Raw genomic sequence first — 13,707 nt, 5'->3', positions numbered from 1 at the left:
TATTTTTAAAGTCGCCTGAAACCTTACATCACTTACTACAGGAACAATACCACACATATATACATACAAAAGTATGAATGTACTTGATATAAGAATAAAATCTATATATATCAATACATACTAGGTAGCCCAGAATTTGCATAAAACCAAGCAAAGTCATTGGTAAGATACATGTATATTTCTCCATGTTGAGGTACAGAAGGCCCTCCTCCTGGTGTGCTGATATCCCAGTCGCTCTCCCCAGCATTAATATTAGTGAACGGGCAAGTCTGGCCTGGCTCAAACGAGCAACCAGTACCTGAAATATAAAGTTTCACATTGAGAAAATGACAACCAGAAAAGTACTGATTAGTTTAAAGTAATAAAATAATTCATTTTTATAAAGAAGATATTAATAAAACAATTCAAACTTACCAAAAATAAATGATTATCAAAACCACAATTAATTCTGATGGTTGTGTATTGTTTAAGCATCGAACTGTTACCAAATGGAAGTATACAGTCGATTTGAATACAATTTGGGTGACAGATAAATATTTATCTGTCAACCAAATTGTTTTCATATCGACTGTATACTACCATTTGGTGACAGTCCAATGCTTATATTAAGATTCATATTTTTTTATTTACTGTAGCTTAAGACATGTTTAAATTTGCCGCTTCCCCATCACTGACGTCATCAGGTTACAATACCGGAACAGCCGAAACTTCCAGAAGGATTAATATAGTCCCTCATGTCGTTATTAATAGCAAACACATACAATGGTTTTGCACAAATTTGGCTTTATTTTCTATTTCATATACGTTTGGAGATATCGTCAAATTATTCACAATTGCATAATTTCTGATGGTTTAAAATCCAAGCCGTTTTTTGGCGCAATGCTATACGGTTAACATTTAGAAGCGATGCGGCTTTGAACGGGTATTGCACAGGACAGACTCGATTCCTCGGAAATACTTCAGTTTCTATCGACTGGATTTACATTATTTTCAGAAGGATATCAGTTCTTAAATTCTAAATGAAAGTCGTCTTGACAGTAGGTGAAAACGATTCCAAAGATATTTCGTTCGAAACAGATTCAAGTTTAACCAGTCGCATCTTCGCAAACGATTTTCAACTTCACAGGGGCTCGATTTTGTAAGGTAGGCCTTTAACATCAGTGAATAACCACAAAACTAAAATCCAATATACATACACAACCGGAAACCATGTCGATGCTCCCGATTTTTCACAAGATTCTATTTTTTTTTTATAAATACTGGACTTTTAATGTTGTCGTGTCTTACATTTCTGAAAATTCGGAAACGAGCCCCTGTGAGTGTGACGACATTAAAATTTGACAATTCTTAGATCAAGGACGGCGCTTATAGCTATTTTGTGTTGACTACATTTTGTATTAATTATAAAATATTACTCTCATAACTTGTGAAATTGCTTCATTTTTTGTGTTGTGGATAATAAATGCTAGCATTCGAAATCTCTCCAGGCCAAAAGTAACTGGCGGCCATTGTTTTGACCAGCAACACCTGGGGCTGTATTCCTACACTGACCGAATCACTGTAAATTGTAGTATACAGTCTCATGAATACAATTTGGTTTACTAAAGACATATAGGCAAATGCAACACAGAATGTAAATATATATGTATGAAATGAATGAATAAAATAAAGTTTATATTAGATAGATATATAATTGAAAGAATAACAAAATACGTCTGACAGCATTATATATAATTGTTCAGATAGTATTTTTTGATACAGAACTGAGTTTGCAGTTATAACCTACCAGTTTCGGAGCACACATCACCGATAATACCGGATGGACAAACACAATAAAAGTCCGCACTCCCACTAGCGCTGCAGCTGGCAGTATTTTGACATGGCTGCGATGAACAAATGTCTAAAAAGAAAACAACATACAAATGTAAATTGCATATCTAACATTAAATTCACGATCCCGTAAAATTTAATTCAACAAACTAAACTATAATTACTTTTTACCTAAACATATAGTTTGGTTATGTATTTGATAGTTTAATATTTTATTTAATCGTCAGCATCAATGCTCATTAAGAGATGAGGTTTCTTTGTACAAGCTGGTGGTTACCTCATTGAACGGCATGCATACAGCCCATCAAACGCTTCCAAGAGTCATACGCATCGCAATAATGTCAGTTATTTCAACTCGCAGAACAAATAAATTAAGTTCGTTTTAGGAAGACTAGACAAGAATAACACCAGCAGCAAAAGAATCATTAAAAGAATCAATAAAAGAACTAAATTCATTTGCAAAAAATTCTGGTCTCAAAATAAATAAAAGCAAAACACAAGTGATATGGATAGGCAATAAAAAGTACAGTGATGATGGTTTTTTTTACCCAGAATGGAACCTACAATGGGGAAGTCGAAAATGTACGATACTAGGTATAGAATTTCATGTAGATTTACATCAAATCCCTAAATTAAATTATGATAAAAGGTTAGTGAAACTTAAGTCTATAATTAAGAATTGGAGTAGAAGAGTATTAACACCAATAGGAAGAATACAAATCATTAAATCTTTATTAATTTCCCAATTTAATCATCTATTTATCTCCTTACCAAATCCGGATAACAATTTTATTAAAATATTAAACTCAGAAATCTTTAATTGTCTATGGAAAAGTAAAGTTGATAAAAAAAAAAGGGAGACAATCATTAAAAAATAACAAGAAGGGGGTCTTAAAATGATTCATGTCTTTTATCGAAGCCTTGAAACTTACCTGGATACGTAGGTAAATGGCAAGTGTTATTCGAAAAATATGCTAATAAAAAATGTTATTTAATTGTGGTTCAGAATATTTATCAATTAATCATGACAAATGTAAAAACCTTTTTTGGAAAGATGTTTTCCAGTCATGGAGAAAATTAGCAGATAAAGAAGTTTCTATAGGAGAGAAAAAATATACTGAAAATGCCTATCTGGTATAATAAATGTTGTAAAATAGGAAACAAGAGTGTTTTCTATAAGAAATGGTTTGAAAATGGTGTTATTATTATAAATGACTTATTAAAAGATAACTCTAATACTTTTTGTAATTTTGTGGAATTTTCACAAAAAATTGATGTAAACACTAACTATCTCACATATCAAGGTATTGTTAACACTATCAAAAACTATATGTCCAATGATGATACTTTAAATAATTTACCCCTAAATTTAGAAGTATTCATGAAGCATAGGAGAGGAACTCAAGATTTTTACAATTTGTTGTGCCATAATAGTACCAAATCCACAGGGAAAACCAAATGGAATGAATTGTTTGATTTTGATGAGGACAAATGGAAAATGATATATATGATACCTTTTACTGTCACGAAAAATTCTAAATGACAATGGTTACAATAACGAATAAACCAACACATTCTAACAACAAACTCTTATCTATTTAAAGTTGCTCTTATAGATAGTGCTATTTGTGTTCAATGTAAGTCTGAGACAGAGACAATTATTCATACACTATGGGAATGTGAGAAAGTAAAGAAATTTTGCAAGATTTTGAGTTCCTTCTTGATGCATTGTTGATCCCATTTGGTAATAATAAGGAAACCTTCATTTTTGGTTTATTTCGTCAAAATAGTATCTATAGTAGGGTAGATAATACCATAATTTTGATTATAAAGCATTATATTTACCAAGTGAGATGTTTACAGACATCATTGTCAATAACAGCACTTAAGAATGTTATCAAAGATACATACTATACTCAGAAATATAGTGCGGTTAATAAAGGTGAATTATTTTTATCACAATTTAATATTGAATGGAAAAAATGGGAAAATTTAATTAATAATTCTTAAACCCTATCGCAGTTTTTGCCAAAATAAAACAACATAACTTTAAAATATTTTGAAAACTTCTACTTTTAAATACATACATTGTTTACTCCCTTGAAATTGTTGGCACAACTTTAGAATCCTCGTCTCCCAATCTCACCCTCCCTCTCTCTCTCTCTCCCTCTCTCTCTCTCTCTCTCTCTCTCTCTCTCTCTCTCTCTCTCATCTCAAACTTCTAGGACCTTCTCTCCTACGTCTATCCCTTCCAAACAATGCCCATATATGTACTTTAATTCAATTAACAGTAGGTCAATTCGACACAATCACAATCAATTCTGAAATTAATTATGAATGAAGATTCATTGGTGAATGAAAATCTGTGAAAGTTAAATAATTTATGTATGACATATTTGCATTGTTATAAACATGAGAAAAATAAAATAAAAAATTACAAAAAAAAAAAAAAAAAATAATACCAGCGAATGAAGTTATCATATTATTCCTCATGTATACTCTCGTATTCATTGTTGATACTAGTTTAGAAGCTTAGATAGAACAAGAAGACAAGAGAACATGGGCCTTAACTGCCATCTGACTTTTACCGTCCTTAGTACTTTTGTAGTATACATTAGTAGCAGTAGATAGGTATTGACATCAATTCGGATCGTGCAAAACTTCATGCTGGCCATGGCGACCATCTTGGGTCACTAAGAAACCCTGTTTTTTCAAAATCATCTTACCAAATGGGTACTGTGGCTGCTATGTCATACATTTTCGGGATCGAAAAATAACATTTTGTCGGCTACCCTTTCTTAACATCTTCAACAATTCACAGTTCCATGGCACAAGCGGAATTGGGGTAGAAATTTTACATGTGCTATTTTGCAAACAAGAGCTGATTCCCGATGGTAGAAATTAAGAAGGTTGACATGTTAAAAGTGTACGGACTGTGCATGGCAGACGACGACGGATGGAACACGACATATATGAGTCATCCTGACCCTTAGAGTCTGATGACGTAACAAGGAACAAGTAAGACAGTGCAAAATCTACACATTTAAGTGCATAATTTACAGATTAAAATATAAAATTTACAGATTTAAGTGTATAATTTACAGATTAAAGTGTAAAATCTACACATTAAAGTGTATAATTTTACAGATTAAAGTGTAAATTTTACAGATTAAAGTGTATAATTTACATATTTAAGTGTAAAATTTACAGGTTAAAGTGTAAATTTTACACATTTGAGTGTCAAATTTACACATTAAAGTGTATAATTTACACATTAAAGTGTGGAATTTAAAAATAAAAAAAGTTTACATGTGGCCCTAATACGCTTCCGTAGGATTAAGAATTAAATATGCTAAATAGTTATCTGGATTCTTGATACATGGAATCTGAACTTTATTTTATGTAGCAATACGATATTTCATTGTGTGAATTAGGAAAATAACGTGGTATGTATACATGTACGTGTGGACACTCATTTCACAGACAGCGACCGGCGAGATTATATACAGCACAGGCGCATCCAGGAATTTGAAAAAAGGGGGTGGGGGTTCCAGTATTTTAGTGGTAATGCGAGCGCCTTAGTTTTCTCATCCTGATCCCCAGGACCCCCCGATCCGCTAGTGCAGGATATCTTATACATGTAGAACTAAACAACAGTTAAAACGTCCAATTTTGAATATAACCATTTCGTTTTTGTTTAAAAATACATATTTAATGTAATTAATGTATTAAGTAGGATAAATAATCTTTGTGGAGTCCGTCTACCATCCTAGCTGGTACATGTACTGTATGGATCACCGGGCCGTCAAAAACATCACGAATAATTGCGAGACAAAAGGACGGCAACAATTAAAGGTCATATGTATTCCATGAATCACAACTATTTTTATGCAGCACGTATACATATTAAAGCGACCATCTTAGATCATAATTTATTTTCTTTCATATATGTTTTCGTATGACTAGTTATTTCGTAATATTTATAAACCTATCGTTAGCCGTGCGGTTTACATCGCACAGTTGTGCAATTTGCATCGCACATCGAACATTTGTGCGAACGATATGTCTGCACGGTGTCTGCACCGATGTCTGCACGATGTGCGCACGATGTTTTTGGAACCTTGTGCGATCACACAACTGTACCAGATACCCTGGTTATACATGTCTATAGCTATTAGAAAAAACGTTAAAAACACTTTGATAATAATTATCTGCATTAATTTGACACCCCTTCTAATCTGTATTCTAAGGTTGTTAACAACGTGCTCATGTGGAGATAAGATTAAAGTATTATGAAAATATTAAAACAAGATTTCTTTTACATGACCAACCTGTCAGGTCACACAAAGCTCCGTAAAATCCATCGGGACAATTACAGAAGGACGAGGTACTTCCGGTTTGTATGCAGGTGGCGCCATTAGCACAATTGTTGCTTGTCAAACAAATGTCTACAAAATAACAAGAATAGAAGCTGAAATACTCAATAGACGTCACACTGTATAAAAAAAGGCAAATACAGAGATAATAACAAAACCTTAATTTCAATTCAGAATCAATAAGATGAGGGCGAATAGTGAACAAAATATCAAGATTTGCATAGAGATCCTTATAAAGTAACATTTGATGGTGTATTTTTGTAATGCATATCAATATATAAAAATAAGATAAGTATGAGAAATCTGCAAATCATTGCATAACAATTTAGATACTTTTAAAACGTTTCAAATTAATTCATCCTTTTTTCAATTTGCATACCGAATTAAAGAAGACTTTGTATATATTTAAGTTCTCTCAGGAATAAATCAAACATTATTAAAACCTACGAACATCATTTAACTCGTAACCAATTTCAGAAGATGAATAGGATTGCATATCAGGCTAGGATCTTTATATGCTGTGATGAATATTTTGTCAGTAAAAAAAGGTAAATTAAATAAAATTGACACATTTGGACCTTACCAGCGTCATCGCAGTTAGTTCCCCAAAATCCGGTTGCGCATGTACAGGTGAATCTATCGGCTATCTGTGAGCACGTGCCACCATTATTGCAAGGGTCGTTTGGGGAGCATAAATCTGTCAATGTGACAATGAAGAGAAATATTAAACATTGTTCAGCATTTCTTGGAAATCAAATATTCATATTCAAAAGGAAACGAACTAAACTGGGTGATAGTTAAAGGAGAGGTAAATGCAATATTGCACGTGTTTGTTACGATTTCACCATTTTGTTGTATCAATCATTGCTTCAAGATGAAATTTCTGGACACTAAAAAGCTACCTTATTTTCAAAAGATCAATTGTGATATCCCTCATAGTTTTGATACAAATTTCTTTAGATTGATTTCAAAACATACATAATGTATTACGCGTGTTTCCTTTCTATAGCTACTTTCTACTTCGTCCAAAAGTCGACTTTCGTAGAATAACACTATTGAGACATCCAGAGGGCTAAGGGAGTGGTTATTCTAAAAATATCTAGATCAGGCATTCCAGAAGGACGAGGATCGTCTGTTTTATTGTGAATTTCATACTTGTTTTCTATAATAATAATTTAGTAATCTAACTAATATTTCTGAATATCTGTATCAATATTGACAACAGGGGAAATTTTAAAATAATTCGAATATAATAATACCACACAGGACACCATCAGGATATCTTGTTTAAAAAGGGGGTGTTATGTGTCTCAAACCAAGGTAATCGACAAATCAAGAAAAAGATATATATGTAATTTTGTTTTTTGCATAATGTCATTATAATGTTTGTAAACAAATTGCATAGCATAAACAGTGTAATCAAAGGATTCATATTAAGAAAATTCTTTGACTTTTGTTTGGATTAAAAATGAATGGACTAACAAAGCATACAATAAAATATGGACCAATAAAATTTGGGTAACATATCATTTTTAAGATTGTTTTTGTTTAATCTAATGTTATCTTCTTTTACCTGTGAATTCACACCTCTGTCCAGTAAAACCGGAAACACAACCACAGGCTCGGGCACCATTTACTACGCTACAGGTACCGCCATTACTACAGTAGTCAGCCTGGCACACAACTAATATGGAATAACAACAATTATATTGCCTTTGTCATGACGATTTGAATTTCGCATTTGCTAAATAGATATTTTGAGCAACGGCCTTAAATAATCAGCATGCCTGTTGAGTTACGATTAAAGTTCTTTGATCAAATTGATCAAATTTATTATTTTGTTAAAATCTATAAGACAAAAACAAGGTTAGGTTTGCATTAGTATAGACATTAACAAGATAATCTCTATAGAATTGACGATTTCTTACGTATAACTGTTAATGTTGCGCTCCGCTCTGTTGCTCATTAGCGTATTCATGTAAAATATATCTTGTTGTACTTTATTGCAACTTCAACATTCCGGTGACGTCACATTGTTTAAATGTTCTACGTTGTGTATGCACTGCCTGACACAAAGGCTACATTTTGCAGTGATTTTTTTTCTTCAGTTTTCGATATTTTAATTGATGGGCTTTATTACAACAACATCAAATAATATTAGTTATGGTTACTTTAAAGAGAAACGGCAAGTTAAGCATAATAATTCTACTTTCACTTTGTCAACGCATTTCTAATCGAAGCCGGGATCTACTGTCATGGTAACGATGGAGGCCGTGGTTTTAACAAAATATTAAACTACAAACTTGCACGTATAACTTAAAATATTCCATATATCATACAGTATGTCTTTGAAAATTATCTGGAAATAATACATTTAATTTAGTACGATTCGTTGCGTTCGTGTAACGTGATGTTTGTTCGTTTCTCTGCCGCCTTTCTACAATAAAAACACTGAAGAGTTCAAATATCGTATCATACTTTAAAAGATATGAAATGAGACATTTCGGATAGGAAATTTACTCATTGATGTAGATATGCGGTAGACCTGAATGCTTTCCGTGATACATAGGGGGAAAGTTCGATTATAAAGCCAAAAACGCCGAAGTTGAGCCTTTCTCCCGACAATAAATCATTCAGATGCATATGAGTTTTCAGATGCTTATTGATATACCCTTTCCATTGATTCAAGTACCTCGTTGGAAAAAGGGATTAAGAGGTTGCACTTCGCAAAAATCTATAACGGTGTTAATGTTACCGCATTTACCAGTCCCGTGACCTAACTAAACATGCGAATGACTTGAGAGGGCCCCTCGTTATACAGAGGACAATTTGTAGTTTCATTAGAAATGCTTATTGAGCCCGTACAACATTGTAAATAGGGAAATATAGGCAAGGAAATATTAGTGTCGAAGTTAAGGTGCTGATATAATGGAGGACAACATTAACAGTGATGCGTAGATATACTAAGATTTACGGTTACGGCAGTTAAACTAAGAAAGACAGAAAAGGAGCATACCAACTTAAAATACGGACAGAGAGGTTCAAAGGAATAAAAAGAAAGGACGAAGAAATATAATGTGAGGAAGAGGTAAATCTGAAAGTAAATCAATCATACTAACTGAGAATTAAATGTATCATTAGAACGGTAGAATTATAACAGTAAATATATCGTATGCTAACAAAGTTTTGAAAATTCAAAAGGAAATTTATACGAACCAATTGTTTGACATGTGTCTCCCTCATATCCAATCGCACAAGTACATTGAAATTCATTTCCTGTCTGTGCACATGTTCCTCCATTTTGACAAGGGTTAGGGCTACACAAATCTATTGTATGATATAATTTTATAGCATATTAATTTTCAAGGAAGAAAGCATCTGAAACATTGTCTATTTTTTGATACAATAACGTTATATTCTGGTACCTATGGCATTTAACAGACAGTGGTGACCAATAACATATCATTGTCGTTAGGTATCCAGAGACACCAATTTCAGATGATAAAACGCGGGCAAAGTATTGACTAGGATATGGTTTTGCATGGCGACTCTTGACAAAATGCAAGGATAATAGGACCAGAGCCCATATTCATAAAACCGTTTGTTGTTGGTGTTTCAATTTAGCGAGTGGAAAGGAAGTTGTGTTGAGTACAACAATTCCATGCTCGATGGTTTCACGAAAATGGATCCATGTGCACCGTAAGGGTAAGCGTCTTCGGTTTCATAGACGATATCTGCAATGCCAATCTAAGTCAATACTGGTTATATGTCACACTCTCAAAATTAGAACTAACATGTTGACAGCGGAACCGCAAGGCATACTAACAATCAACCAAACCGTCTGACGTCACAAGGAAAACACCTTTTCCAAATCATATCAAGATGCCGACCATAGTACTTTCTCATAGGCTTTATCAATCCACATTATTTTCTGTCGGTAGTCAAAATCATTGCACCAGTGATAAAAGATTTCTTGTTCGTGTAAACAGGTATTGATATTTTTCTTTAAATTTAAAATTAAATTGTAAGGATTGAAGTAGGTATAAAATGGCTTTATCCATGTATAGGAAGAGACTGAGGTTCACTACATACCGCTTTGCAGTTAATTGAAAGTGCACTTAAATTCCCGGCAAAATAATTATAGTGATTCATACCGATTATACGTAATTTACCGCGCAAAATGTCTCATAGAAAGATAAATGTTTAAACCCGATGAATCAAACTTTTGTAAACTAAGGTCTTCAAATGCATCATTGCTATATATTGATATATGAATTAATTATATCGACCACAAAAATAGGTCTACGTCCGATTAATCGCTTGTGGTCGATTAACACGTGTCTGAGGCTGTATCCCAACTATTGCCTTTTCCTTAATCACTTCATGTAAAGAAATGGGACATAAAATCAGAGGTTATAACAAACTCACCACACTGTCCTTGAAAGATAGAAACATCATCAAGATATACTCCATCGCCGTCTCCGTAAACGCCACTGAAGTACACCTGCCACGGAAAAATGATGATAATATTAGTCAAGACAAGTTGTAAAAGCAAGTTTGTTTTATCCACCGAATTGCATTAACTTTAATCACTTTTATTACATTAATTATTTTTTTACAATATTTCAAATAAGGTTATTTTTGTTTCCTCTTTAAATATCGCAATAACTGGTCTTCATGTTGAATTATCATAAAAAAAAGAAAAACAGAAAATCTCGTTCTAATTTTACACTTTTAGTCTTTATAATACTCATTATTGTTTTTCGTTTTTTTTTGTTTTTTTTTTGATACAACATAATTATTTCGTTTTCACATTTGGTGAAACATTGCTGTTTCTGCTATATGTCTAGTATGATTATTCCTAATGGTGAGAGTAGAATATTTCGGGTGCAAGGCAAAAGAAAAAGAGTATAGAGTTGAAAAACCGTGTCCAAGCATCACTGACGAGTCCTCGGAGGATCACATATATAAGAGCCAAAATGAACTAAACTGCACCAAACTATTGTGTCGTGATAAGTTTTATAATCATTATTCATCATGTATTGTATCAACTACTTAATTGACTTTTGAAAATTAAATTTCATTTTCTGCATTTCTTTGATCCATGCAGAATTAATATGACTTGGATCAAAATTCATGTATGCACTCGTTCTTCTAGGACTCGACAAAACTGATGGTAACCCATTTTATCTTTCAAATGATACTATTTTACTGGCAAAATGTTTCAAGAATTATAGAAATGAATGACTCAAAAGCCAGATATTCATCAATTTCATTGGGAATATTACCGTTCGATTCGTACTTGAGGGCGATGGATCAATCTCGTATTCCTGTGAAACCCATACGAGTCCAGTGTTATTGACAATAAGCAGATCTCGGGCGTTTGTCTGGGCATCATTGCTGAGCTGCAGGGACAACTGAGCAGCTGAGTCGGTTGGATTATTTACGATGGCTTTGAAGCGGACACAAAGGGGTACGTCATCTGTGTTAAGATGTCAAACATACCATGCTAAAACTAATATCTCCATTATACGCAGAACACGGTACTCAAACAAATGAATTAATGAGACGTTAAAGAAATTGCAATTTCTGGGAAGATATACATATACTGTTTTATTAGTGGTATCAGTCATATGTATCTTAGTCAAATCATCTTTATATTATGCATTTAGTATTCAACATAATGTACAACTTATAAGCAAGAAATAGAATGATTCCCTTCAAAAAATGTAGAAGAAAAAGGAAACCGTCTTTTTTAGGAAAGTAAACGTACACGTAAAATGTTACATTAATGAATATCATTGGTATTATTAATAACTTGTCAACAATAATAACCAATATCAATACAATAACGACTTTTAACATAAACAATAATTAAATTCTTGTGCATTTCAATTGGAAACCCTTTGATTTTATTTGTTTTTCATTTCATTTTTTAAGATTTTTGAACACTTAACACATTCTTTCCAACTAAGCCTCGGTTGTTAATCTGATATACAATGTATATTTGCGAAGGATTAGATTTTGCGATAACTGCGGGCATAGGATATTACAACGAATTAAATATCTATACTGTGAATCATAAATAAATGTTTTATATACACACATGCATACACAGTGTTTACTTACATACTACTCAGTAAAACAAGGTGGTGACGTGTAACATGTTATTCGTGTATACTAGATTCAATTGGGGAAACCGCAAAATAAAAAACCCAGAAAAAATAAACAACTCTACCGTATGTTTTATTAGAGAAAGATGGAAATATTCAATCAACGAAAATTCGATCCGTCCGACACATCTTTTAGAACTAAAACGCATATTCAAATCAAATACCTTGTGTTTTATGTTCGTATTTGTCTTCTAAAACAGATAACTAATTCACTTTCTTTAACCCGAAATAAGATATTAATCAGGATATGATATAAATGATATTACGTCAATTCTTTATCGAATGAAACACGATCATTCTCCGTTTCATTACAGTATAAACACAAACGTACTCGTCAAAAGTATGATTGTAACTAATTCTCGCGGATGCACCACAAATACCAATTTCAATTCATAAAATACGATATTCAGTAGCATGACCATTTCCGCAAAAAGTAGTTTTTTTTTTTTATTTAACTTTATTCTATTCTATTTTTTTTTTTTTTTTTTTTTTTTATGTATATATACAATATCGCTTTCACCGATGTTCGCAATTTTGAGGTTTCAATAGTATTCGAAAAGTAATAATGCAACCATTTGTTTTGTTTATGATCTCTTAATATACTTTCTTACAAGAAGTTAATGCAGAATACAAATTTGCTTAAGAGTTATCGCCCACCATCATACCCGTACGTTTACTAGGATAAATCACAAATTTTGATCCGAGTTTTTTTTCCCCATACCTTTACTGGACATCGTCATGTCCTATTGAAGTCCTCTCTTTAAGCTGACAAGTGATGAGGAAGATCGACAGACCTGAGCCAAGATTCGTCAGTATTTCGTAATTTAAAATAACTTCCCTTTCTTACAATAAAGTAACTAATGACTGAATGTCGTAGGATGGATCCCTAACTAAGTAACTTATTATTCCCATATATTTTTTCATCTGATGAAACCGGGATTTTTTTTAAGTATTTTTATTACACGGGCTATTGATTTATTAATATACTTATCTTTCTCTGAAGTGAATAATTCTTTGGAATTTTGTATAATATTCTATTGAGAGTAAATGTTATTTGCTGATATGCATCACTTAACATATGCTGGAAACGTATACGTATATATATCTTACTTATACCAGATAGTATGGGAATCTTGATATCTGCACAGAATTTCACGCTCATATAAGGAATTAATTCTGCAGTAAAAAATCTATAAATTTGGAAAAAGTGCCAATTTCGGAAAATATAAAAGACAAAAAAACTACTTTGAAAAACCGAACTTCGAGAATTTGCTTTTAAAAAACAGAGTACCGGCTTCGGAACATACAAACCTAGAAAGTTTACCTCA

At 32.6% G+C, this 13,707-nt stretch overlaps 1 protein-coding gene across 1 annotated transcript in view; it reads right to left on the bottom strand.

The window, feature by feature from the left end:
* The window catches only part of LOC117316254 (neurogenic locus notch homolog protein 1-like), a 48,412-nt gene extending 35,293 nt beyond the window's left edge, over nt 1–13,119 (bottom strand). Inside the window, exons 1-8 of the mRNA XM_033870793.1 lie at nt 13,101–13,119; nt 11,495–11,688; nt 10,635–10,710; nt 7,780–7,890; nt 6,790–6,903; nt 6,162–6,278; nt 1,787–1,900; nt 122–298 (exon numbers count right to left, since the gene is read on the bottom strand). Coding sequence (XP_033726684.1) covers nt 122–298; nt 1,787–1,900; nt 6,162–6,278; nt 6,790–6,903; nt 7,780–7,890; nt 10,635–10,710; nt 11,495–11,688; nt 13,101–13,119 — 922 coding nt within the window. The remainder of the gene's footprint in view (nt 1–121; nt 299–1,786; nt 1,901–6,161; nt 6,279–6,789; nt 6,904–7,779; nt 7,891–10,634; nt 10,711–11,494; nt 11,689–13,100) is intronic.
* Nucleotides 13,120–13,707: the final 588 nt, after the last annotated feature.

The sequence above is a fragment of the Pecten maximus genome, chromosome 18, assembly GCF_902652985.1.
Source record: "Pecten maximus chromosome 18, xPecMax1.1, whole genome shotgun sequence".
NCBI classification, from domain to species: domain Eukaryota; kingdom Metazoa; phylum Mollusca; class Bivalvia; order Pectinida; family Pectinidae; genus Pecten; species Pecten maximus.
This window is presented reverse-complemented; position numbering and strand designations above follow the sequence as displayed.